The sequence below is a fragment of the Aspergillus stella-maris genome (genome assembly GCF_047715825.1).
Source record: "Aspergillus stella-maris strain CBS 113639 unplaced genomic scaffold BDV14scaffold_3, whole genome shotgun sequence".
NCBI classification, from domain to species: Eukaryota; Fungi; Ascomycota; class Eurotiomycetes; order Eurotiales; family Aspergillaceae; genus Aspergillus; species Aspergillus stella-maris.
In genome coordinates this window covers 213,942-239,428 of record NW_027396797.1, presented here as the reverse complement: position 1 = coordinate 239,428, position 25,487 = coordinate 213,942, and the positions used below count along the sequence as shown (strand labels likewise).

The 25,487-nt window shown below is 50.6% G+C and overlaps 9 protein-coding genes across 9 annotated transcripts; 6 read left to right on the top strand and 3 right to left on the bottom strand.

The window, feature by feature from the left end:
- Window positions 1–278: 278 nt before the first annotated feature.
- On the bottom strand, window positions 279–1,917 carry BDV14DRAFT_163785 (isopenicillin N synthase family dioxygenase). The gene is made up of 3 exons (XM_073767096.1): window positions 1,327–1,917; window positions 619–1,277; window positions 279–530 (listed from the first exon to the last, which is right to left on the bottom strand). Exons 1-3 carry the CDS (start codon window positions 1,694–1,696, stop codon window positions 486–488), a joined length of 1,074 nt encoding a protein of 357 aa, XP_073632849.1. The 5' UTR covers window positions 1,697–1,917; the 3' UTR covers window positions 279–485.
- Window positions 1,918–1,920: 3 nt separating this feature from the next.
- Window positions 1,921–4,086, top strand: BDV14DRAFT_209042 (nucleobase cation symporter-1 family protein; the record flags this gene model as incomplete). Its single annotated transcript, XM_073775556.1, has 6 exons — window positions 1,921–2,476; window positions 2,537–2,641; window positions 2,698–3,216; window positions 3,273–3,343; window positions 3,397–3,884; window positions 4,018–4,086. Exons 1-6 carry the CDS (start codon window positions 2,034–2,036, stop codon window positions 4,084–4,086), a joined length of 1,695 nt encoding a protein of 564 aa, XP_073632848.1. The 5' UTR covers window positions 1,921–2,033.
- A 1,959-nt stretch (window positions 4,087–6,045) lies between these two features.
- BDV14DRAFT_209040 (putative pentafunctional AROM polypeptide) lies at window positions 6,046–8,744 on the bottom strand (the record flags this gene model as incomplete). Its single annotated transcript, XM_073775555.1, has 7 exons — window positions 8,409–8,744; window positions 7,816–8,325; window positions 7,460–7,786; window positions 7,142–7,375; window positions 6,852–7,052; window positions 6,299–6,811; window positions 6,046–6,231 (listed from the first exon to the last, which is right to left on the bottom strand). Exons 1-7 carry the CDS (start codon window positions 8,469–8,471, stop codon window positions 6,046–6,048), a joined length of 2,034 nt encoding a protein of 677 aa, XP_073632847.1. The 5' UTR covers window positions 8,472–8,744.
- On the top strand, window positions 8,441–10,610 carry BDV14DRAFT_209038 (uncharacterized protein; the record flags this gene model as incomplete). The annotated part of the gene is made up of 5 exons (XM_073775554.1): window positions 8,441–9,260; window positions 9,333–9,628; window positions 9,689–10,051; window positions 10,097–10,453; window positions 10,517–10,610. The coding sequence occupies exons 1-5, from the start codon at window positions 8,541–8,543 to the stop codon at window positions 10,608–10,610; spliced, it is 1,830 nt and encodes a 609-aa protein (XP_073632846.1). The 5' UTR covers window positions 8,441–8,540.
- A 4,840-nt stretch (window positions 10,611–15,450) lies between these two features.
- Window positions 15,451–15,973, top strand: BDV14DRAFT_195414 (uncharacterized protein; the record flags this gene model as incomplete). The annotated part of the gene is made up of 2 exons (XM_073772200.1): window positions 15,451–15,615; window positions 15,701–15,973. The coding sequence occupies 2 exons, from the start codon at window positions 15,451–15,453 to the stop codon at window positions 15,971–15,973; spliced, it is 438 nt and encodes a 145-aa protein (XP_073632845.1).
- Window positions 15,974–16,893: 920 nt separating this feature from the next.
- On the bottom strand, window positions 16,894–19,089 carry BDV14DRAFT_209035 (TolB family protein; the record flags this gene model as incomplete). The annotated part of the gene is made up of 1 exon (XM_073775553.1): window positions 16,894–19,089. Exon 1 carries the CDS (start codon window positions 18,916–18,918, stop codon window positions 16,894–16,896), a length of 2,025 nt encoding a protein of 674 aa, XP_073632844.1. The 5' UTR covers window positions 18,919–19,089.
- Window positions 19,090–20,985: 1,896 nt separating this feature from the next.
- On the top strand, window positions 20,986–22,073 carry BDV14DRAFT_195412 (uncharacterized protein; the record flags this gene model as incomplete). The annotated part of the gene is made up of 3 exons (XM_073772199.1): window positions 20,986–21,119; window positions 21,174–21,472; window positions 21,769–22,073. The coding sequence occupies 3 exons, from the start codon at window positions 20,986–20,988 to the stop codon at window positions 22,071–22,073; spliced, it is 738 nt and encodes a 245-aa protein (XP_073632843.1).
- A 583-nt stretch (window positions 22,074–22,656) lies between these two features.
- Window positions 22,657–23,386, top strand: BDV14DRAFT_195411 (GNAT family N-acetyltransferase; the record flags this gene model as incomplete). Its single annotated transcript, XM_073772198.1, has 2 exons — window positions 22,657–23,065; window positions 23,127–23,386. The coding sequence occupies 2 exons, from the start codon at window positions 22,657–22,659 to the stop codon at window positions 23,384–23,386; spliced, it is 669 nt and encodes a 222-aa protein (XP_073632842.1).
- A 633-nt stretch (window positions 23,387–24,019) lies between these two features.
- On the top strand, window positions 24,020–24,784 carry BDV14DRAFT_195410 (uncharacterized protein; the record flags this gene model as incomplete). Its single annotated transcript, XM_073772197.1, has 1 exon — window positions 24,020–24,784. One exon carries the CDS (start codon window positions 24,020–24,022, stop codon window positions 24,782–24,784), a length of 765 nt encoding a protein of 254 aa, XP_073632841.1.
- Between the last annotated feature and the right edge of the window lie 703 nt (window positions 24,785–25,487).

Sequence of the window (25,487 nt, the reverse complement as noted above, 5' to 3'; positions counted from 1 at the left end):
AGAATTGAATAGAGAAGGGACTTAGGGGTTTTATGCGAGACGCTGATCCGGCGAGGCAAGGCCCGTTTTTCTGGGTCTTTTGATTGGACGACCTGGTGAATTTAAGGGCGCTAATGCAGGTTGCTTACGGGTCCACTTTACCCACTTTTTCAAGGTGTGCTTTAGAGGGCTGATGGAATGAAGTCATGGTTCGGTTTTGGGGGTTTGGGTCCAGTGGGCCACTGATAGGAAAGGGCTTTGGTTTGGCATTTGTAAGTGGCAGCTGTCACTAAGGAGGTCATGTAGTCACTCTGCTTAATTGATCTCTAGTATCAGGTTGGACTACCTGGATAGATAGTCTTGCCTCACACCCAGAGGTGATACGTGGGATATATATTTCTGCCTCGGTACAAATTCCATGTTCCAATAATAATCTGCGATCTGTTTATCGTCGATAATGGATTCTCTCTCGATGACTGTTACTCAGGATAGCTGCCCCGGCTGCTCTAAGATGTCATCTTCTGTGCCAGAGCGAGCCTCGCGCGATGCCACTAAATCACCATCAGCACCATGGCACAACAACTCAACATAAAATAGAAGGAAGCCCAAAGAGCTCAAAATCCCAAAACAAGAACTCACCTCCCCACAAGAAATCGGCTCATAAAGCGGCTTTTCCCCCTCCTTCACACAAGTCCTTACAACCCGACAGACACTCTCCGGATTAAACCCCAGAAAGAACGGCATGCTATACCTCGAGTGCGGCTGCCGATTATAAACCCGATGCACAGTCGACTTGAACCGATTATTCGACAGCCTCTGCAAGAAGTCCCCGATATTCACCACCAGCGTCCCCGGTATCGGTCTTGCATCCAGCCACTCGTCACTAGCTGAGAGAACCTGCAGTCCGCCGGAATTATCTTGCCAGAGAAGCGTCACGCATTGGATATCTGTGTGAGAACCGATGCCGACGTCGGGATTTGCATTGTCGCTGTCGGGGCTTGTACCTGGGTAATGGACGTATAGACCGTCTGCGCCTGGGTGCGTTGTTACGGAGTCGAAGTAGTCTTCTTCGAGGTCGAGGGCTAGTGCGAAGAGACGGATCATTTTCCGGGCGAGGGTGAGTCGTGCTTGATAGAACTCGAGGGTTGTTTCTTTGAAGCCGGGGAGGTGGCTTGTTCCTGTCCAGAGTTTTTCTTGGCTAGCGAATGCGCCGGAGGCATCGGGTGGGAGAGATGCTTGGTCTGAGACAGTTGGGTCATTTTGCGGATTATATCGGACTGAAAATGTCTCTTTTTGATCTGCGCTCTGTCAGCCATCGGGCAGATGAAAACGAGGTTGGATGTGCACCTTTTGACTCCTTGTTGTTGATCTGCGTTGTTCCAACTCCATGATACCCGTCATTCTTCGGGAAGATACTATGTGAAACCTTATCCTTATCTTCAGAGCTTTGGTTAAAGAAAGCTTTCGCCTGGTGTAGCGCGCGCCCAATCAACTCGCCGGGAATACCATGATTTTTGATATAGAAGAATCCTGTGCTCGCAGCCGCAGCCCTAATCTTTGCCGCGACCTGTTTTCTCTCCGCGAGATCGCCAGAAATGGGAGTCAGATCGATCACAGGGATCTCATCGTCGGTGGGAATGCGAGGCGGGGCAGTCGAGACCCGGCGATACTCGGGGCCGTTGAGGGTCCGGAGTTCAACGTGCGTGTAATCCGGCATGTTTGTGATCTTGCGCCAGACGAGGACCTGTTAAATGGAGTTCTTTGTTTCTTTTAAGGTTCTTTGATCCTTGATACCAGATGGACAAGAATCGGCGCTGGCCGATGCGGCAAACACACTGGAGTTGGAGTTTGGTTGGAGATGACACAGCCCAGACTCTTGGCTTGCGATAAGTATAAAGACAAATCCCTGTCGGCATGTATCGCAACATGGTGACTGGCTGGCGCCAGCGATACCGCCATGGATCACGGCCGCCACAATCACAACCACCACCATGTCCTGACATACCCCCCTCGAGTATCTCCGTCGAAAGTCGCATTGACCGTGGACACTCACTATGGCTTCCTACCTTCAAGCCCTCCATGAAAAGCTCATCGTCCGCAGCGTCGACGCAAACGGTATCCTTCGCCCCATCAACGCCCTAGACAACGACTCCATCCGCCCAACGCGCCAACAAGACCGAACATGGACGCAGCTAACCTACATCTCATTCTGGTTCTCCGCGACCGCAAACGTGAGCAATCTATATGCCGCGTCAACGGGGTTAACAGTCGGATTGAGCATGTGGGAAGCAGTCGGGTGCAGTTTTGCAGGCTGGTTCCTGGCAGGCATTCTGATGGCGCTGAACGGGCGCGCGGGCGCACTCTATCGCATTCCATTTCCTGTGCAGTGTCGCGCGAGCTTTGGGGTTTGGGGGGCGCTTTGGCCGACATTTAATCGGGCTGCTATGAGTGTTGTTTGGAATGGGGTGCAGGCTGTGCAGGGGGCGCAGTGTATTTAGTATGTTGCACTGTTCTGTGGTGGTGGAAGGTATCGAATGGTCATGCTGATATGGTACAGTGTCTTTCTTCATGCAATATTCCCGTCGATTGAGAATATCCCGGATAAGATGGGATCGAACTCGGCTTTGAACTCGGCAGGCATGATTTGCTTCTTCGTCTACTGGTATGGATGCTATATTCATTATCCCAACGCGGATAAATGCTGATATACGAATCCAGGATCGTAAACTGCGCGTTCCTCGTTATTCCAGTTCCCAAGATGAAGGTCCTAGTCTACATCAAAGTCTTCGTCTACTACGCCGCCGTAATCGCAATGACAGCCTGGACTGTTTCCCTAGCAGGCGGAGCATCGGCATCCTTCCGCAGCGGATCCAGAATCCACGGCGCCCAAAAGAGCTGGATGATCTGCCGTTTCCTCTTCATCGGACTAGGCAGCTGCGCAACATTCATCTCGAACGCGTCTGATCTACAGCGTTACGCGAGGAAGCCATCGGATGTCATCCTGGGCCAGCTCATCAGCTTCTCCTTTTCGGGGCTTATTGTTGCGGTGTTTGGGAATGTCATTGCGAGTGCCAGTGAAGCTATATTTGGCGAGTTGGTCTGGAATCCGCTGGACTTTTTGGATATGCTTATGTCGGGTGAGCGGTATACGAGTGGGAATCGCACGGCTTGTGCGTTTATTGCGCTTGCGTTGGCTTATTCGACTGTTTTTTCGGCAATTTTTGAGAACTCTATACCGTGCGTAATCTGTCAATATCCTAATCTCTCCGGAAGGTTACTGACCACACTGCTAGTGCGGGAAATGACATCGCCTCCCTGCTACCGAAATACATCACTGTCAAACGAGGCTTCTTCATCTGCGCAGGTATTGAAGCCGTCCCCACTATCTTCAGCTGTGTATGCTAACATATCCTCTAGTGCTTTCCTACGCCATAAACCCCTGGTACCTCCTCTCCTCAGCCTCAGTATTCATCGACTTCCTCTCAAGCTACCAGATTTTCCTGTCCGGAATAACCGGGATTCTAATATGCGACTACTATCTCCTCCGCCGCGGCAAATTGAACATTCCAGATCTCTACACTTCCAGCTCCACGGGTACATACCACCACTTCCACGGGTTCGGGATCCAGGCTTTCATCGCATATATAGTCGCCATTGTGCCGAATTTCTATGGATTCTTGAATTCTATGGGTGTGGCTGCGGGGATGGGTGTGCAGAGGTTTTATTATGTTGCTTATGTTGTGGGGTTGCTTATTGGGTTTGGGGTGTTTTATGGTTTAGTTTGTGCTTGGGGGATTAAGGGGGTGTGTAGGGGACGGGGATGGTGGGAGCCGAAGGAGTATTTGGATGAATTTGATGGTGCGAGACTTGATGGGGGTGGTGAGGTTGAGGAGATTGTGCAGGAGGTAGCTGGAGGGATCCCGGGGAAAGGGAAGTAGTCTTGGTGGCGCTTATTAGTCTATAGCACGCTCATCAAATCATTCTCATCCACACCGTTTCCCTCCCTGTCTATAACGGCCTTGACAATTTCCTCGTTAGGCGCCTCTAACCCCGTCCAAAGCCGATATTGCTCGAAAGCCTGCGCAAGCAAAACCTCAATCCCAGTGACTGTAGTCCACCCCGTATGCCTCCTCGCAACAGCCAAAAGCGGCGTTCGGCGCGCTTTATACGCCATATCAATACATAGTCCCTGCGTCTGCTCGGTAAATAGTGCCTGAAATTGCTGTTCGGTTGTAGTATCCGCCGGAACCGTTCCGACGGTTATGTCCGGTGCTGATGATGGTGGGAGATCGGATAGATCCGACAACGGGAGATCAGATATCTCAAAAAGACCAGCAAAATCATCTCGAACTTTTTCTGCGACGGAGAGAGTCCTGTTGGCGAGGTATATCCTCTCGACACCGGCGCGGTACAATGCATACAGCGCAGCCCTCGACGCACCACCCGCGCCTATAACAAGTCCTGTCTTTGGCGCCGGGGCGCGTTGCTTGATGGCAGTTGTTGTTTCCCTATACTTATACTTATCGATAATAGCGTACAGCCGACCAGTCCGTATTATCGCCCACGATTACTCTCCTCCCTGCCGCCGGGGCGTTTTCCGCATTTCCGTCCCTGACGATCAGCGTATTAATGGCCCCAATGGCCCTCGCGGTCTCAGTTTGCTCGTCGCAGAACTTGCTGACTTGTAGCTTATGCGACATGGTCACGCTCGCGCCGCTGAAATCGGGCGATTGGATGACGTGGGAGACATCGTCTATGCTGGGCAACTCGGCGATAGTGTAGTTGTGCGGGAGGGTATGGTGCGCGAACCCGGCGTTGTGGATTGTGGGGGAGATGCTGAAGGATATACCGCTGCCGAAGATCTAGAAGTTTTTGGGGGTGAGGATGGGGGTACTGGAGGGGGATTGTGTGGAGGGCATTGTTTTGTGAGTTTGTAGGTTTCGAGTGTGTCAATGGAGATGGATTAGAATTGGCTATCAGAGTGGCATGGCTGAGGTCATATCAATCACATAGAATAGACCACGTCGATGAAGCGGGCAATCCGTTCGGCGCTATCTTTTTCCTTGAGTCAAGATATCAAGAGGCTCGCAGTGACCTTGATTGTAGTTTGCTCATAGTGGATCCGATGGTGGTTGATATTCTGGACGTACCTAGGTACCTAGGGTTACTGACCCCCGCAATAGGCTAAGTATACAACCGATGGGTGTCGGACGTAAGGACGAGGTTAACATGGTACCGTTTGCAATAAATGCTGATTTGAAAATAACACAGAGCATCGAACACGCGCGGCGTATATTTTTTACAGAAAGCCCAATTGATATTCACGAGAATGGCGTCCACTGATCAAAAAAAGTTCCATCTCGTCGGCATCGGTGTAACACATTCCATCGCCCCAGGGATGCACAACCACATCGCAAAATTACTCTCGCTACCATGGATATTCCACGGAACAGAGTGCCCAAATTTACAAGACGTCGTCTCCCTCGCCCACGACCTAACAACAGCCAATTTCTCAATCAGCCGGCCATGCTGATCTCGGTCCTTCAGTCCATCGTAGAAGAAGAACGGCTGCAGGTCGATTATCTCAAGACCTGCTTTGTCGCAGAGGGATTTGATTTCGGAGGCCGCGTTTAGCAGGTGTTCTGGTGTTGGTTCATCTTCTGGGTAATATTTTCCGGCCAGATCGCGGGCGAAGTGCTCGAGGTCTTCGTAGAAGATTTCGAATCCCTTGATGCCTGCGAGCGAAGCCTGGTTGATTTTGTGGGGGAGCGCGTGGATCCAGGCGCGGCCTAGGGAGGCGCTCATTATGCTGGGTTGGTAGGCCATTTTGGGGGGTTGTTTGTTAGTATTTCAAAAAGAATGAAGAACGGAAGGCTAATAATAATCTAAGCTTATGTACGAGAGTCCTATTCCAAATAGCGAGTAGTGGACGTGAGTTGGTGGTGGAGATTGTATACTTGGCCGATGACATCGTCGGCATTATTCTTAGCCGATGGGCCGCCGCTATACTGCCTAGGTGGGTATGTATATAGACAAGAGGGGTTTTTTGAGTGTGGAAATGCCAAATTACTGTAGTAGGTACCCGTATTGCCCAGCTAGTTCCTGTATCGTCCGTCGCATAACATGCACGGGCGCCGGACGCTTGGTAAACAGTTCGTACTGCGCAATTCCCTGCTCAATAAGCAGATTCAATCTCCCGACTACGACCCAGCCTTTTGTTCGATACTGCAGCATTTGCCCCAGCAGCGGTGTCTAGGAAGGTCCATACGCGACCTGCGGTTGTTAGCGAGGGTTTTGGATGGCGGAAAGACTTGCATACTTCGAGGAAAACGCCGCCCGTTCGACTACCTAGCCAGTCGTCTGGAATCCGGATGTTGACGAGTTCATCGCTGTTGACCAGTTTCACTGGAAGACATGCGACGACGATTGTTGGGAGACGAAGGTGTGCAGGCCACGGGGCTTGCAAGTTCGGTATAACTTCTACAAGGGAATTCGTGGATTGTGTGCCCTTTGCCCAATTGTTGTAGTAGTTACCGAGAGAAATCGCGTTCTTGAGTGTTCTGTTATAAATACATATCCGGCGCACCCCAAGCTGATAGCATCCGTATATCGCAGCGCGAGCCATACCACCAGCGCCAATTATCAGTGCTGTTGTGCCGTTGCGAATAGCGTTTGCCGGCGACAAGTGTTTGTGGATGCAGTTTTTGAGCCCAATGTAGTCGGTGTTATAGCCTTTCGAGGTAGTCACGTAGGTCCCATCAGCCCGATATTGTCGATCAAGCACAATGGTGTTGACCGCATTGACGTCTTTTGCGTCGTGGTTAAATGTCGTCTAGGTATGGGATTATGGTAGACTTATAGGGCAGCGAGACTGCGATTCCACCGTGTGCTTCGTCGTCGAAGAGGGATTGAACTCGTGCAATACTTGGGGTTTGCATGTAGTCGTAGGTATGTGGTAGTCCACATGAGGCGTAGGCCGCGTTATGCATCGCCGGGGATAAGGTACCCTCAACGGCTTGGCCAACCGTTGTGAAGAGTTTTCTATGTAAGATAAAGTACGCAGTGAGGGCTTTCTGTGCTTCGGCCAGTGTAACCCCTATGTTTGCAGTGCCGGGCAGGAAAACCGGAGACATTGTCGAGTTAAGGCCCATAGTACAAAGACCCCGGTATTGTACATCGCAACGGGGATTTTAGCTGTGGAAGCGATTATTGGTCTAAGAGCAGTGCATCCCAAATTGTCGTCGGCGTGGGATGACTCTCCAGTGATATGAAGATAGTGGAATCCGAGGTCTACAGCCTTCTGCGGTAAGGCAGATAGCTCAGACAATTGGCTCTCCCATCCTAGTGGTACCGATTGTCTGTAGGTTGCCATGACCTTTGTAGCTCCTTTGTGTTTCTTTAAGCTGTCGATAATTTGGGGATCGCAGTCCATGGGACATGTTATTGCGTCAGGGGCGACTCGGAGGAGCTAATGAAGAACGTCGTCTGTGGCAGCAATCTGAGAGTCCGCTGGGTTCACGTCAATCAGGATGGGACCTCTGAAGTGCATCCTTAGAATGGCAATATAACGTGCCAAGCCACGTTGGAAGTTACTTCCACCTTGTTGATCTAAATCGAGTATGAGGCTTATCGCATCGGCTCCGGCATCGAGAAGCTCCAAATCTTGACTACTGTCAAGCCAGAACGCTGGTAACTGCAGAACGAATGTATTGTATGGGTATGCCCAGTCCGATGACAGCATCGACGACGCGGGTCTGCCGAAAATGCGATTCAGAAACCGGACAAATACCCGCTCGGTATCTTTCAGCTTGAGACTGGAGGGTGTTTGGCGGTCACCTGGCCGTGATTCTTCCAGGTTGAAAAATTCGAAATTGGATGCGACTCGAAGAAGGTATTTCCGACCTGGTAAAAGCGCTCGATCTTGTCTTCACTTGCCGGTACTAGTTGCTCTAAAGAGCTCCTTCCTCGTCTGATATATATTACCGGATTCTCCTCCCCGAAGCTCGTCAAGAAGGTTTGCATCTGCTGACCAGCAACATCACCCAAACCAACAATCACACAGCCTCGCGGACATGTTGAAATCAAGTGACGAGTAAGTTGATCTTCGACAGTGCGATAAGGGCCCAATTCATAAGCTGAGATGTACTCTTGTGGAGGCAGCTTGAATTGCTCCTGGAAGGCCACAACAAAGTCCACTAAGCGCCGGCGCAAACCCACACACGCAATGATTTCGAGGGTCTTTCTGCCTGACCTGGGGAATCCGATCAAGACAATAGTCGCGTCCGGAGCAAAGTGACGACTATAATGCCCAACTTGGACTCCGGTATGGCCCAAAGGGTTGGTAGACTGAGGAGGACATGCTGTTGCGCAAGCGCCGAACACCGCGCATCAATTCCCATTGAACGAGCGCCCTAGTGGTACCTATTCACTTGGAGACCGATTATAATCCTTTCTTGGGCATAATTGTTCGAAGTTTGGCTCGCCACATTCATCGGCTAAACGCATAGAATATCACGTGACTCACGCTGTTCTCCTGGACAAGCACGTCCAAGCTCCGGGGTATGTCCCAAAATGCGGGGATCAGTATCTCAATGTCGAGTTCACGCGGTTCAAAGAGACAGCGAATTTGCAGAGCGTGTGATCCGTGTCGGCGGCGAAAGTCCAAGTGCGATGGCACGCAGCCTGTGTGCAAGATCTGCCAAGCCGCCGGTTGCGACTGCTCTTATGAAAATGGAGGCGGTCGCCGGGGCTTGCCTACTGGGTACGTGAGGAGTCTAGAGGCTGCTCTTGGCTTGCTACTTCAACATATTCCTCACAGCGAGAAGACACTTCTCGGGGCGTTGCGTGAACCATCAGCCGAAGGAGTTCGAGACCTGGCTGTGGAGCGATGGCGGGCATCCGAGGTTGCGCCAGGCCTGGCGGAAATGATGATATCTGGTGCTGGTGATATGTCTTTCGGCACTCCAGGTGACGACGCGTGGGATATTGAATCGTCTATGGTTCCCGCCAGCCAGGAGCCCCAGAATCTCCTGCCAGCTGCTGCAGGCGCGGATTCCAACAATGTCCTGACATACCGGGCCTCACCATCTCGAGACCTAAAATTAGCAGGTCCTCTTGATAACGGGCTACCGGCGAATACGGCGGGCTTACTAGACTTTTACTTTGTGCATACGCATTCGTGGTTTCCCGTTCTGGAGCGCCGTGATCTGCTCCGTGCCATACACACCTATCCCAATGACGAGTCGTCGCCCCATACATCCAGTCATTTGCTTCTATGGACGGTTGTTGCGTAATCTTCTGCTACAAGCTCAAATGATCAACTTGATCCACCTCTCCTATCGACCGCAATTCAGGAACGGCTTCTCCGTCGGCCGGGCGCACTGGATCTAGGCCATATCCAAGCTCTGATAATCCTCGGCCTACTATACCTCCAAGTGGGCAGTATTGAGCTTGCCTGGATATTGATGGGACAAGCCGCCAGAAGGCTTGTCTTGCTACCAGCCTCGTCAAAAAGTGGCCGATTTCGCAACGTATTCAACGGCTGTATGTTGCTGGACAACGTTGCGTCTTCGATCCTCGGTAGAGCACCCACATTGTCTCCTGCAGAGCAGTCGCAGATTGGTCCAGTGGATGAGGATGACATCGAGGAGTGGGATAGCTGCAGCATCTCCCGGATGGACTTACCCAGGGGCCCACTGCGCGCGTAAAGTATCTTCAACCAGATCAGGAGACTGATGGATATCTTGTCTCAGATCCTGTATTCCGTTCGTCCCATTAATAATGCACATTCTGGTCTTGATAGTATTATGGAAAGCACCAAAGCCATTCTCAGCAGCCACCTACAGCCGACAACCGACAATGCGACGCCGCCTCTTCTTACTCTACACCTGATTCCTGCCTTCGTGGAAGTCTCGGCGTTTCGCCAGTTCGGGTCACTTCACATCTCCCGGGAAGTCATTGACAGAGCCGTAAACCGTACCCTCGATCTGCTAGATATTTACACTACCATAACTGCGTCAGCAAGGTCATCTCCTTTGCTCCAATACTTTGCTCTTCAATGCCACAACTGCTTGTTGACGGACGGTCAAGACGGAAATGTCTCTGATGCTTCAAATAGGGCCACACGTCTGTCAGCATACTTGGCGTTGCCTCAAGCTGCGTACGACGCTCCAGGCTATATCATTCGAGGACCTCCCCTAGTACCACATAGCCCTATTGAAACTGCCCACCGGAACACACAGAATAAACCGAGCACCGCATCGGAAAATAACCCCAATACCGTCGGCACCGGAGACTTCCCATCCCAACCCGCCGGATTCCATGAATTCTCACCAGGTACAGAGATTAACAATACCCCTACATTCCCAACGCCACTCTCAAGTCTCGACACCCTCGCGGGTCCACCGCTACTGGGGGAAACGGACGGACTCGACGATCTGTACCAGGAGGTTGTAGCGTCATTTCCAAGTATAGGGTACGTTATGAGAGAGACCCTTTCACTGCGATATCTGTATCTTGCTGACTGAAACATGTTCAGCGTCGAGCCAGCATTTGCACATAATCTGGGCTTTTACTCAGATGACCTGGATGTCGATTTCATGAGTGAATTACGAAGGACACCGAATGGTTGAGGTAGCCCACATGCGCACCTCTTGCAAGAGAGATCCTTGGCCTCGATGGCTTCTGAATGTTTCAGAGGTCACTCGGTTTTGAAGGAATCGGTATGGCGGAGAGGATATCGCTGTGGCGGATAGCCACCAATGAGCAACTCATCCTATCCTTGCACTTGCATAAGCGATGAACCATTCACAAATCTATGACCGAGCCAGCTAAACCTCTTTCGTGATCGATCCCTGTATCTCAGGCCAGGCTCGGCAATGAGGGGTGCTTGCCTGCCCGACCTCAGGCTGGTCAGAGCTTGAGAAGTGCCCGCATTGTTGATTGCTAGATTCGCTGAGATCGCTATGAGACGCGCAAGTATCTGAAATTGAAGAAATACACAGAGTTACGCAACGACACCCGCTACCTTAATGCGCTCATCTCTCTGCTGTTCTTCAAACACCCTCCCGAACCGGTGGAGCCGCATGGTGCGCGAGGGCCCTCCATCGCGACGATCAATGGAATAACGATGAAAATGACGGGATAGACTTTGAAGACGATTCCAATATTACTAATCCAACCGAGCGCTAGTCCTGCTGACAAGGAAAGCATTAGACCGATTAGCAGAGGCCCTAACTAGGTTCAAAACCCATCACCAAAATGGCGACCGCAGGGGCGAAAAGTCAAAAGGCAAGAAGAAAGACAACCTCGATGCAAAGCACGTTACTGGTGTGGTGATGGTGGAGGACACAGACTCTGTAACGATAGGTCTGTGCGAAGATTGAAGGGCTCAATGAAATGGATAAAGTATTCTTGGATCGTCTGTCCAGGATTTAGAAGGAAATACCACGCCGAGGTGAGGGCCGCTTCTAAATAGCTGCATCTGGTCATCATAAAAATGGCTGACAACTACAACACAGGGTCGATTAAGGATGATGATGTTTGGACTCTATTTGAGGACATATTTCGGCACAACGAGAATCGAGTAGGATGTTACTCCAAGATTGTCCGTCGCGAGTTCAGTCAAGTCTCTCGTGATTTGCCATCAGTCAATGGGTCAAATAATATCCGAAAAGGGGTTCCAAGCCCAGAACAACCCTCAGCAGCTCCAAAAGAATAGCAAGGTCTTGGCTTTGAACAGAAACCAGAGAATCACACCCACGACGGCTCAGAAACCGTCAACGACTGCCTATCCAACGCTGGGGATGAGAATTCAATAGAAGAGGTCTTGAACCAATTGGTGTGTCTCTTTGGTTTATCCAAGGAAAATGATGAGGATTCAGGTGGAATGAAGGCCCTTCTCAAAATTTTCCTTAACATAATCAAACATGCTAAGAAACGGTCCGCAATGAAGAATCGGGTTATACAGAGGCTTCATCAGAATGAGCGGAGTTGTTCTAAAGTTTGGAGCGCCCTGTTCTTTCTGGGTCGTACCTTCCATGCCGCGGTCGTGTTGGCAGAGGTCGCTGCCAAGATCAACGCTTTCGCCAACATCCGGTTTGCCCACGTCGGACAGCATACAAATGCCGCAGAAAGACAAGGCTAACCCCAAAATCACCTATGGATGTCCTTAAAGAAGCTTGATATGGCTCCAAGTGACAACGGTTGGAGGGATCATTTGCAATCCTCTCAAGCCATTTTGGCGCCTACCAAACACTATTGCGCGTCAAACCTGCCATTCATGCGGAGACCCAGCTGATATACCTTCTAGAGGCAAAGGTCGCTCGTAATGCCCCAAATATGGATGGTAATGCTTTCCCTTACATCGCAAGCAGCAAGAAGTGCTGCTTCTTCTGCGACCTACTATGCCGCCAACATGGAGGTTTCTCGGCCTGTGGAACCCATGGAACGATGCTTTCACAATGGGGTCTACCCTTCATGCCTCCAGGACATGCCAACGTTGTAACAAATATTCTCTTAAACATGATTGGCGCTTTCAGGGATGCTCTCGCAAGTGTCCAAGGAACCGTACCCTCCCCACCATGGGAACTTGGTTCGACAGTCCACGGCCGCACTCTCAACGGCAGAAGTGGTAGAGAGGCCGTGCTTTAGTAAAAGGCCATCTACGCAGATGTAAGTTTGTTCCAACTGTACCCACAAGATGGTGTCCGAATATGAAATAGTAGTATGTTGACGATTCCCGGTGGCGTCAGTGCAGTGAATAGGCAGGTGCAGTTCGTGTCTTCGTCGGACGAGCCAGGCTAGGCTGTATTTATGGCACCTGACATGCCAGACGTTCCGTTTGATGAAGCTGCGGAACGGTACAAAATTGACCACGATAGAAAGCGTTGTGGACTGGAGTCATTGAATGAGATGCCCCCTGAGAGAACTTCAGCTATAACTCTGTGCAAGAAATGCCGCTCACCAGAAAATAGTCGGTGTGCAGTCTGTTGGGCCTGATATCGCTCCAAGACATGTCAAAAGAGTAACTGGAGAAACCATCTGTTTACATGTTGTGTGAAAAAACGACCCAATGCAATTGATTACCTGAAGCTGTATATCAGGCGACTGAGGTCATTATTGCAAAGTGAGATCGAGAAGGTGTCCAGCAAGCCTTTCTGATATTGCTCGCGGACGATGTGGTGTGTCGCACGTTTGGGTTGAACAACTGTTGCTACATGACCGAAACCGTTCAATTAGTCTCCCTCTACATGATCGCTCTATCTGGGCTGTCGGCAAAGGGACTACTTCTCGACCTGACCCAGGGGAACCTCGGTTATCGTTTATCGCGATTCTGTCAGATCTATACTGATGCCGCCAATCTCGCGGGTACCACAAATTCCTCTTGCATCTCGTGATACCTGGCTCGCCGTGAGAGTGGACCGTTTCCTATTCCAGGTCCAGCCGAAAGCCCATACGAAATGCAGATAGAGGCAATATGCCAAGCCATCACCCATATTAACGTTGCCGAAAGGATGGAATCCGGGAACCGTTTCAATCAGGCAGAACTCGAGGTTTTCAAATTGTTTATCATCATCCAGCCCACGGTTTGGGGACATCTGGGCACCAATTTTTCTGCGTGGATGAATTTTGGATTCTGCTACTGTAGGACCTATGGGCAGCGGAAAGATCTTCGCTTGAAATACCTGTCCTTGGTAGAATCTGGCGCCGCATTTGAGGATATTGTGTCCGCGTACGAAAATTCTACAATGGCGAATTTGATGGTTACTAATGGAATTGAGATTTCGAACTTGCTTCAGCAAGGCATTAAGCTCACGAAACCATCGGATAGTGAATACGCGGTATTTCGTTTGATGGTTAGTGTGGATCATGCCCTATCCGGAAAATACTGTGATTGCTTTCGAATGCATGAAGGACGAATGTACCATTCTTACTTCGAAACCCATCTCGACAGGGAATGTGACACCGTATATGGCTTCCACTTGACAAACAGCTGGGAATGATGGCAGCTCCTAAACGGCTATAAATATGTCTTGTCACTGCCAAACTTTGATCCTCTTGTAACGGTGGAGGCCACAATCAATCCTGATCGAAATAGCCTCGATATGTACCTTGACACTCTAGTACCTAACATGCGGCAGAAGATTATGAATTTCGACCGGGCTTCAATGATGTTCCCTCTCCTTACTTGTCGAATTGAGGTGCAGGGTGATGACGATTTTCTGCGCAGTGGAGAACATAGCCACCATCCTCCATGCCATTGTAGGGTGCATGATCTTGTGGAACCACCAGGTCTTTCGTTCTCTTCTGCGTTTGAGACTTTGTGTACCGAATGAATGCAATAAGATAACCCTCAACATGAATCTCACGTATCTAAAAAAGTTCTTGCACGCCGAGCGGGGAACACTTCATTTGCATGAGGCGATCGTGGTGGCTCCCGCAATTTCCCCTTCCCAGTCACAATCATAGATTACCTATCTCAGTGATACCTTGCGCCGTACACCCATGGCAGCTGATACAAGATCCAAGTCTTGCTGTGTACCTACGCAGTGATGTTGCATTTACGTAAGTGGTCGATCCTGATGCTACGCCGAGCGTGGCTTATAGCGTGATCGGACAGGGCTATGGCTGCATGTTCGTCAGCCCAGGGGTGAAAGCTTACAACTTCAGCCTCAGCCATACAGAGTAATTGTCAACCAATTGAATAGTCCATTAAACACCCTGATGGAGATTGATCTTCAAGAATGTCGCTATATCGGGTTTCTCGCTGCGCGCGGCGGTGCTGTTTCACGTTGGATAGGTATGCATGGCCCCCATCAGCAAGGACACGAATCAGCCCGGGCACCGACTATCAACTCCAAATTTTATCCATTTAACTTGAATAACGCACGATACATGGAGACTTACAGTACCTTGGTTCGACAGCTTACTCCCCGCGCAGGAGCAACAGTCGTTCTAACCTCCGATCCCCCGCCGAATCGGCCCCATCCGCAGCCGTGGCTGTGTGCAGATCTCCCACACCTCAGGGCAGCGCCCAGCGCGCCTGGCCCCTGCAGCTAGGATTTAGATGTGATCTGAACCATGTATCGTCAGTTCGTCTGTCTGAATCTCCACAAACCCCCGAGATCCGCAGCGATGACGGTGGAGATACGTGACCTTGAGCGCGGCGTCTTACGAGATTGAGTAGGCACTAAACAGGCGGCGCTCGACAGCACTAGATCTGGCATCGGATCTTCAGTCGGTGGAGCTCGATGACATGGAATACATGGCATTGTCAGCGTAAGTTCTGTATAGTCATGAGTTCTTGGAGATCAGGGTACTTTGTACAGGGAGAGCAAGGTATAAAAGGGACCATGGTCGCCAGCAGAATTGCTTCTCAATTCGACAATCAATTCAGTCTCGCACTCTCAAAGCAATCTCTAATCCAAAACAAATCACCAATTTCTTTGAACCATTCCTACCACTTTTACAATGAAGCTCACCGCCATCCTTCCCATTGCCCTAACCGCGATCGCACCAGGCGTATCCGCCCTCTTCGACTGCCAATCCAACCAGCACGCCTTTCCCCCTACAAACGGAAAGTTTGTCGTCCATTACACGTCTATCCGGGACACCGAGATTGACGGTAAACCCTGGGTACGATCATCCCATTCTTAATCCCCTCCATATAACTCCCCCTTGCCCACTGCCTAATCTACATACTCATCCTAACCACTTCCAGATCCGCATCTGCCACCCCTCCGGCAACGGCTGGAGTCAGGAAGCACCGCTTACAATGGACTGCGCGGCCTCCAACGACCAGTACACCTTTGGAACCGGCGACACGGGACTGAAGACCTCTTTTACGGTTGTTAATGGGAACGGATGCGAGGATGGCTCGTCGAACTTGAATGGTGCGCAGATGAAGTATGGTAGTCAGGTTGTCTCGTTGGAGGGGAGCAGTGACAACTGTGGGGATCGGGATCATGGGATCTCTTGCGAGTTTAACCTCTAGGTCTACAATGGGTCATGGTTTGAGAGGGTTGTGAGGGGGTTATGATGAATGTGTCGTCATGGGTTGGGTGAGGTAGGATAGGGTGGACTAGAATGGTTTCGTTGGAAGACATATACGTGCGGTTCGTGATGGTGGTGGAGGATGAGTTAAGGTTGCGAGTTTAGGTTGTCTATCGTTCAATATAACCTACTCATATTGCTTTCATGAGGACTCTATTGAATAAATACTTTCCTCGAGTAGTTAATGGGACCATTACGGGCAAGTAGCTTGCCCGACGACACTTTGGGCCTGGAATCTCTCGGGACAAGGAAAGTCGTATTTAAGGTTGGAGAAGAACCAGTGCCTGGCTACCGTCTTCGAGAAAGGGATAAGTATGGACCATGATAATCAGATGCTGGGCGATATTGGGTATAGGGTTAGCGAGCCGTACTTGGGGTACTGCGATTCCGAGATTCCCCTTACCTGAATGAGGGGGGAGAGCAAGGTTCAGCCTACCTGTTACTCTGAAAGGTAGGTATCATGCGGATGAATGAGTTATGGGGAGCTTTCAGTCGGGGGCGGCTATCTCGTGAAATATATATCATCGGATGTTCCTTGACAAATACTGAAAGCAGGAGTAAGATGCTTATGCTGACCGACAGCACCACCATGGCCAACAATTTGTCTCGCGTTTTATGACCCGGGGAGGTGGTATTGAGCATTGATTTCCCTACGTATCCCCTCTTAAATACTGACGACGTGCACCACTTTAGGTAGATCGGGTATATCCGATGGGTGGACGGACATCAAATTTAAACCTCATTTCGAGAGGACGACCACAATATACTGTACATACATTAAAGATAGAAGATTAACGGTCTTTATACATGCATTCTAGGAATTTAATACTTAAACCACGCCGTTTCCCCTCACCGGAGAGGCTAGTATTCATCAGCAGGAACAAACAAAGGCATCGAATCCTCCCAAATCGAGTCCGTGAGAACCTGCTTATTGCTACCGTCTGCATCCATAACCATGACCTGCCCATATGGCTGGAACGTATCATCATAAAGCGCACACTCATACTGGAATCCAAACATTCCCGTCGAGAAGATAATGCGCCCATCATAGCTCCAGATCGCATGTGCGTCGTTGGCACCACTGCTTGTTAGAACCTTCAAGTCCGTGCCATCAGGCTTGATAGTGCAAACATCATAGTTGTACACGCCCGTCTTGCGCGTGAAGACGATCTTCTCACCATCTGGCGAGAAAAAGGGGAGGTTATCCCATTCTGTCGTAAGAACGGTGATATTCCTAGTCGCGAGGTCCATAACTCTCAAACCAAGCTGGCTTTTATCACCGCTCGTCGAGTTCGCGCCCCAAACGCGGTAAACTATTTTCGTGCCGTTGTGGTTGAATGTCGGGAATCCGGAGTTGATGATACTCGTATTGGTGATAGTTTGGTTACTGCTCGTGAGCACCTCGTAGTCTGACCCATTGGCTGTAGCGCGAACAAGCCAGCCTCCTGTCGTAGCGCGGGATTGGAACCATGCTCCTTCACCGAAGACAAGCCATTCGCCGTCGGGGGACCAAGAAGGTTGGAATGCACCTGCTAGTCCCTGGCTGACAAGCGACGATTCGACGAGGGTGCTCTTGCTGTTATCGTAGGCTGCGTGTTCGTCGGATCCATCGGGGTTCAGCGTTACGATGGAGGAGTTACCGAGTTGCTTTTCCGTCATAACCATGCGGCCTTGGTTCGACATTTGCGGGAAGACATCGGTAAATTGGTACTCCCAGTCATCATCCCAGGAGTAGAGCTTCTTGTTCATAGGGCGGATGTCCCATTCTGTCTTTTCGTAGACGATGTATTTGCCATCGGGAGACCAGGCGGGAGAGCGGATCGTTGTGTTGAGGTATGTGCCAGATGTGGTGTAAATTCCCTCTGCTGAGGTTCCCTTTAGGTGGAAGCCGACTGTCCCGTTCTTGTTGATGTATTGAGGGAAGGACTTGACGCCTGAGCCGGAGACTTCGACCTTCCTGTCCTTGCCTGTCTTGAAGTCGACGGAGATAATGTCGGAGCTTGTACTGTCGATTGACTCGGGACGGTGCGCGCCCCAGGTGGCTTCACGGGTCATCTCGTAGTAGATGATTCTCTTGCCGTCGGTGGACCACTTGGGGCTTCCAAGGCTGTATCCATCCTTGGTGACAACTTGCCTGAATCCACTAGCGTCGGGGCGAACGGCATAGATAGAGAGTTCCTGAGTATGCTCCCACCCAGAAATACCCAGGTACGTCGGGTCACCATGCCCTCTCCAATTCGTGTTGCGATCCGATGAGAATGTAATCCATTGACCGTCAGGCGACCAAGAAGGACGGAAGTATCCGTTCATAAGATCGTGGTCTGCAGACGCCGAGATAGATGGTGTATCAGTGACATTCCACCTCTCTCCAGTCTTGATGTCCATGACCCAGACGTTGGTACGGTATCCGTTTTCCGTGCTCACGTACGCCGCGAGTGTTCCGTTGGGGTTGAGCACAACAGAGTCCTCCATGGAACTCGTCGCGAGCAACTCCTGCAGGTCCGACCCGTCGGGACGAACTCGGTAAATGTCGGAGTTGCCGTCGCCGTTGCGCTCGCCCGTGAACGTGATCCATTGTCCGTCTGGTGAAAATGTAGCGTGGTATTCGAAAACGGGGTCGGAAAGGAGAGGTCGTTCGTTCGAGCCGTCGGCGTCGGCGATGTAGAGTTCGGATGTACCGGGGGCGATACGATTCATGAAGAAGACACCTTTCTTGCCGGCTTCGACAGTGGCGCGGGAGGTGTGGTAGCTCGGGTGGTCCTCATTGTGAGGATTGGCAGCGTCCGAGCGAGCATCGAGGTCGAGTTGACTGGCGTAGGGGCAGGCTGCAAGTGCTGGCGCAGCGCAGGCCAGGAACCCGGCGAGCGAGAAAGTCTGCGACCTCATGGCTATCGCGGTGGAGGATTAGATCAGATAAGATGAGGTTAAATTTGATCAAAACCTTAATCGGACCTGCAGGCACAGCCAGGGGTATGGCCGTCGGGACTTTTTACATTTTTATACCAGTTGATCTGCGTCGACTCCTACTGTTTTTAGAGATCTAACCCGAGTTCCATCTGTCGTCGGAGTTAGCGGTGGGTATCCTCAGTCCTGTCTACGATTGATAAGATTTTGATTAGCGATTCATGCAGAAGGGCCACTACAGAAACCGTGTCGCTTGGCAGTGGATTCTGAAAATTGGTTAGGGTAGGATGCGAGTCCAATCAAGCGCAGGGTTGCTGCTGAAGCAATTGCGTTGCCTGGATACCAGGAAAACTGGGAGCCTACACTCGTGGCGCAGTGCCAGCACAGACTCCTTTCCAAGTTCCAAAGACCGTCTAGCTCTGTCAGTTGTGATAGTGTTGCGTGATACAACTACGCGGTCTGCAGCGAAGTCGAGGTATGAGCATCTGAGTTCTGATATCTGGGCATCCGCGCCTTTCATCGAGTACCCGTTAACCCTGTACCCCCACTTCTAAGCCTTCCGGCCACCCCACTGCCATCAAAAGGTATTGTGATCGACACCTCTCTTAGCGACAAGAAGTTTAGATTCCACGCTGTGTTGTATGGCGTGGTGCTTCGCAGTCTTGGCAGCGCGATACCCAAGGTCTTGCACTTCCCGAGCGATGTCCGAATCCACAAGGTGCATAGAGAACCACTTTCACAAGATGTAGACAATGCTACCGCATACGCTCGGTGTCTGGATGTGCTCCGTCGGTTCCCAGCGCTTGTCGGCCGTTCCATGTAGCAACGTAATTTATAATGCCAAGATCAAATCTGCGAATGTAGTCTCAGCATCTCACCAGACCACACAATGCATTCAATAGCAATAATGGGCGAATAGCAAGAACGCCCACCAGGTCAAGGATCTGAGACGGAAAGCCAAGGCAGAATTCCGAAGGCTACCGACGATGGTAGACAAGAGGGAAACGCCGCAGCGAACCCTTCACTTCGGCCACCATCTTGTTTGGGACGGGCGAGGATCCGGCAGTTCCGACTTCCCGCTGGCTCACTGCCCCTTCTCCCTGATAGACTGATGTTCGCCACATTGGCATTAAGAGCCAGACCTGCCGCCGAAGCATCATTGTGTACGCCGTCGAGGGAAAGGAAACAGCGGTGCCTTGGCGCTTCTAGGACTAAGTCAATTGCAACGTATCAGCACAGGAAGAATAAAATTGAAGGGGCCGGGACTACGCCATACGGAAGGCAAAAATCACAACCTAGTGCGGCGTGGGGTGTGGAGAGGGTCAACATGCCAAGCCATCGCTCGCGTGGGAGGTTTGTGCGGTGAGTAGGCGCAAAGCTTCCTTGGCTAGAGTTTTTGTCTTGGCTCTTCAAGAATACGTCGAGAGACCGCGGCATTGCGCGATCCACTGCAAGGGGTGGAGATGCTAAAAAACCGAGTGCGTATAAAAAATACGTTCTCGACGGGAAGGAGGGAAGGAGCAACCGTACTAGCATTTGTCAAGCAGGTTCGCACGTCATGACGTCTCACGTACATGATTGTGCAAATTCTCGCTTTATTGGGCTTAACATGACCGTAGAAAAAGCAATAGGAACTGAGCAGTGTCTTAACGAATTGTAGATGTCTCGTGTAAATGCAGTCGTCGATGGCTCAACACTGACGTATGGAACACTCCGAAAGCACGGAGCTATCCGCCCTCGCGCGGCACAGGGGCGCAATTATCGGAGAGAAGGCCTGTAACATTTGGGGTCTTCTACTTGATGATCTTCACCAGATCTACTGAAGGATATGAAGATCTCTTTCTCGCATGTTCCTGGCAACCTGGGGAAGTGACGGATAGCTCCGTGACACATCTTGCGGGGCCCCAGATTTGGGCTCCAGCGTACCTCGCTTATAGGACCGATGCTGATTATATACATAATGGAAGACCACCGTTTTGAGCGCGTAGGGAAGGTTTAAGTTCGCTTCATCCAGCATGTACAAACTACCTCAACCCACTCCCCCAGTTCATGAACGGGACAGTCGCCAAATGGGCGTACGTCTCCCTGGCCGCTTTCGCAACGCTCTCGGAACAGTTCAATAGATCAGCACTAGATGCACCATGGGTGACTGAGGAAGCTTCTGACACAAGTCTTTCAACGACGTCAGTTAATATCCTTTGAGTGTCAATTCCACGTACTAACATGCCGATTTTCAGATTGGACTACCTCAACACGACCGAATTTGTCGCATATGACAAGAAGTTCTTCGATGTCCTCGGCCCAGACGCGACCATCGAACAAGTGCATGAGCTCGCATTCAAAAGCCACGAAGCACCATGCTACCTCAAAGAAATCAACCAGCTCTTCTTTGTGGAATGGAGCCCACCAGGCGGAGGTGAAAATGGCACGCACTCATGGCAGTACCTCCTTGATGTCGATACAACGAACTTAAGGATATCACGACGGACCCCCCGAAATATAACGCGCATGGTTGTGTCTACTTCAACCACTCGATGTACGTTGTGACAGACGGGTACAGTGATAAGGAGTCTGGTTATCTCGGTCATCTCGTTCGGATAGATCCGAAGACACTAAAACAAGAGATGCTCCTCAATAACTTCCTCGTCCAGCCATTTGTGGGGTTTAATGAGCTCGAGATAGATCCGGAGGGGAATTTCTATTTGACTGACTCCAAGTCGGGATGGGGAAAGAACGCGGGCTTGGACATATATATTCGCCACTAAAAGCGTGCAGGAAAGAGGTATCGTTGACTTCACAATGCCCACAAATCCAACCGTCTACTTCGTCGAGTGCGATACCTGGAGAATAAACCCGGTCATATCACTGAGGGAAACGAAAACCGTGTCGCGGCCTTCCTGGACGGCCGAACCCTCTACATCCCCGGCACCGGCGTGTCGAAGTACTACCCGACAGAGAAGACACCCTACGGCAAACGCGACCTATCAGCTTTTGATTTCTCATCATCCGGATCTGTGCTGTCCAATCGAAGACTTCTTTCAAACCCGATCTCGTATTTCTACGATGGTGTCCAGGTTTCGAGGAACGGGTGGATCTTCTGCGGTGTAGGCGATGCCGTTGATGTCATTGATCATTAGACTGGGTTTACGCTCGGTACTACTCGCGTTGGAGGGGACGAGGCTCTGGCTGTCAGTGTTGCGTTCGAGAAACACGGGATGTGGATTGTTGGGCGTGGAGCGGTTTGGCACATTAAGGGTATACGGAATCGGTTGGATCGGAATTGGTAGGTACTTTACTATTCCCAAGGTTGTGGGGTGCTGGGGTGGTATGCGCAACGTAGATATTGACGAACTGGATATAATTTGTCACTCTTGAGTAGATCGTGGTGTACCTAGAGGAAGCGGGAGTTCGCAACCGTCCACGACCTAGCTGAACCGCGGAAATCCATTAGCACGCTGAGAAACAGAGCATGAAGGTGGTTGCTGCCTGAACCATAATGATATAGGCAGCTTACGCAGCACCTGAGCTGGAGAGTGAAGATTCGTACCCACCAGCTGAATGGCGATCCAGACTCACGCAACTGGAAACGTAAATCCTGTCGGATCGAGCCGCCATGAACCCTGGCGCCTATCGAGGAACAACTATTTAAGGGCTTACTCCATGAGAGCGGATGCGAACCAATTCATCTCGTTAATCGTCCTATACTACACGCCCTTCACAATGTCCGTTAAGGACTATACAATCCGCCCTTTCGAAAATGCCGACATTCCCGCGACCGGCGAACTGCTTTACCAGTCAAAGTTCAAACTCACGATCAACCGGCTTCTGTTCAACAACTGGCCCAATGCCGAGATCCAGCGTCAGAACTACATGAGTACCCTCGAGAATCTGGACCTCAAGATCATGGAGTCCTTGACCGTTATCGATGACAAGTCCGGTCAAGTCGTCGGCCACCTTACAGTCACTCGGAAGAGGCTCACCTCGAAAAAAGCGCAAATCAGCGAAGCAGACGGGGATGAAGATGCACCCACCCACAGGACTACAGACTTTTTCAACGCAGATGTTGTAGAAGCCGTGCAAGAAGCCTGCATGGAGCTCGACAAGCCTATGGCCGATGTCGATCACCTCAGTGGGTACCCCCAGCAAGCGCCCCGACTATTGGAGCTCCTCATGTCTGACATACATTCTAGACCTCACATTCATAATCATTCATCCAAATCACCGAGGCCAAGGGCTCGGTAAGAGACTGATGGAGCACCTGTTTAACAAGTCCAAGTCCCTTGGCATCCCCATTGTCGTATCAAGTGAACCCCAGGTATACGAGTACTTCAAGAAACAGGGCTTCAAGGATGTGAATCACGTTGACTTTGATCTGGCGAGGTGGGCGCCTCCCTACTCTGGGTTTGGAACGTTTAGATTGGCCGGGATTGTGTGGGATCCGAAGGCTTAAGAGTTGGAACGTTGGAACTGAAGAAAGCCATGTACGTTCTCTTTTACCCAGGGAAGCTTTACAGGGTGTAGCAGGAAATGAACATTTTAAATTCTTGGTGCTGCTGTTATAATAGCCATGTAGACATTGTAGCTCACAGTAGCTTTGATGTGGATTGCAACTGTAGTGCTTCTTGGCCCATGCGCCGCCGGGATGACGATTCGTACCGAACGCGTCCAGGTCTCAAGGGCCTGGATGCTGGTACCATGAATTGATCTGATAAATATACAAAGCCTATGGTGATCATATACCGATGTAAAGGGCGCGTGCTCGATTTTCACTTTGTGTTTTTCTAGTCTTTAGTCTATGAATGCCTTGCATCTACCAAGAGCCTAGACTTCATGGAATGGCCTTGCAAAGCCCAAATTCGTAGACGAGTGAATAGAACTGTTAAAGGGTTGTTATGGAAGGACATTTACAAGGTTTTTTTTCCTATTTCCTATGGTTTCCAACTAACATAAATAGATACCTCTTCCCCGCCAATTCCTGGTCTTTCGTTTCCCGACCTTTGGCTGCCAGACATTGTTCTCCAGTCCTGTAACGCGAACCCATAGAAGATCCTCAGATCGCTTCTCTTAGGTCAATTTATTGAAGATGCTTCCGAAAGCCAAGAAATCAGAAGAACAGACAGCGAAGACCCCTCCTGTGCGCCGAAACACGGGTAGCAGGCGTAAGAAAGCCATCACCGCCGACGAGTCTAAAGGAACCCAAACTGAGCCATCAGAGAACGAAGCCGGTGCCACAGCAGTATGTGAGACGTGTCTACCCGCTGCAATCACCGGCGTGTATTGCTCTACTTGCGACAAGCTCGTCGCTGAAATCTGCATCAGCCTCTCTCTCATCCAAGTCCCTACTCGCGCTTGGACATTCGTCAACGGCAGTATCCCCATGATATTCACATACCACTGCGACTCGATAAACCGAGCGCTCGTCCCACCACAGCTATTCGGCCAGAAAGTCCGCATGGCTTTATTCCCATACATCTACTACCCGCCAAACGAGCAGGCATTCTACATGCGTCTGTCGACCCGACCAGCCTCCATCCCGTATGCCCCCGGATTATTGGCAATGTATGTTAGTGTGCTTGTTGACTTTCCCGCGGCTACTGGGGTCGATGAGGAAATGGTAGGTGATGTCTTTCGCATGTTGCCGAGGGAAGCGGGCGGGTACTGGTGTTGGCAGTATTGTCCGACTGAGTTGAACCCGGTTGTGTGGAGGTTGAAGTGGTTTGAAAATCAGATACTCAGGGCGGCGTGGCCGCTGGTGCTCTGGTCAAATATTGCGTTTCAGCCGGAGGGGGAGAGGTCGGGTGTTACGCAGATGTTGGGCTTTCCGGCGGCGAAGGAGAGGGGGCCTTGACATTTTCAGAGTACCGGGTCCCTTTCTAGCTGGTTGATGATGCTACTGGCTGTCTTTTTCCGTTTGTACGTATGTGGGTACGTTAGCATGTATATTATTTGACTTGGTAGTGGATGAAGAATGCATGCTTGTTATTGTGAACAGTATAGTTTGCCTTGTACGAGGCAATGGAATATCAATAGTCTGTAAGTTGAGGGGTTTGCACTGCTGCCATTGATCTTGTTGTTTACGGATAAAACAGCTTTCCCACGCCAACGTAAGAAGACCCGGTCGCGTTTCGAAAAATCCTGATATCAATACCCACCTTGAAACAAAAATCACGAAGGACTTTGTTGTGACGATCGGTCAAAGGATTGGATATAATCTGTCAAAAAAGCAAGGTAGGCAACGTTTACATTTGGTGTACTCTGGTATTCCTACTTTGTTGATATTCTCAGAGCCCTTCTGCATCTAATGGGTTGAACACCATTGTTGGGGTGACAAATCCCGCAGTGTCGACGCGAAAGGGTATTGTGCCGGTGGACAATTATAAGCACTAATCACATTGCCAGTCTCCGGTACTGGTATTCAGGCTGTGACTGACGACGTTATCGAGCCACTGGGAAGAATATATTGAATCCATTACACCAAGATGGCATCAAAGAACACACGGGCAAACTCCCCAGAAACATCTCGGAAGCGGTCCAAATCCCAAGAAACACGC

Coding starts and splice junctions, on each gene's coding strand:
- BDV14DRAFT_163785 (XM_073767096.1), bottom strand. CDS start 1,696: ATGCCGGATTACACGCACGTTGAACTCCGGACCCTCAACGGCCCCGAG. Junction 1,278..1,326: donor CAACAACAAGGAGTCAAAAG/GTGCACATCCAA, acceptor GACAGAGCGCAG/ATCAAAAAGAGACATTTTCA. Junction 531..618: donor AGCCGATTTCTTGTGGGGAG/GTGAGTTCTTGT, acceptor ATGGTGATTTAG/TGGCATCGCGCGAGGCTCGC.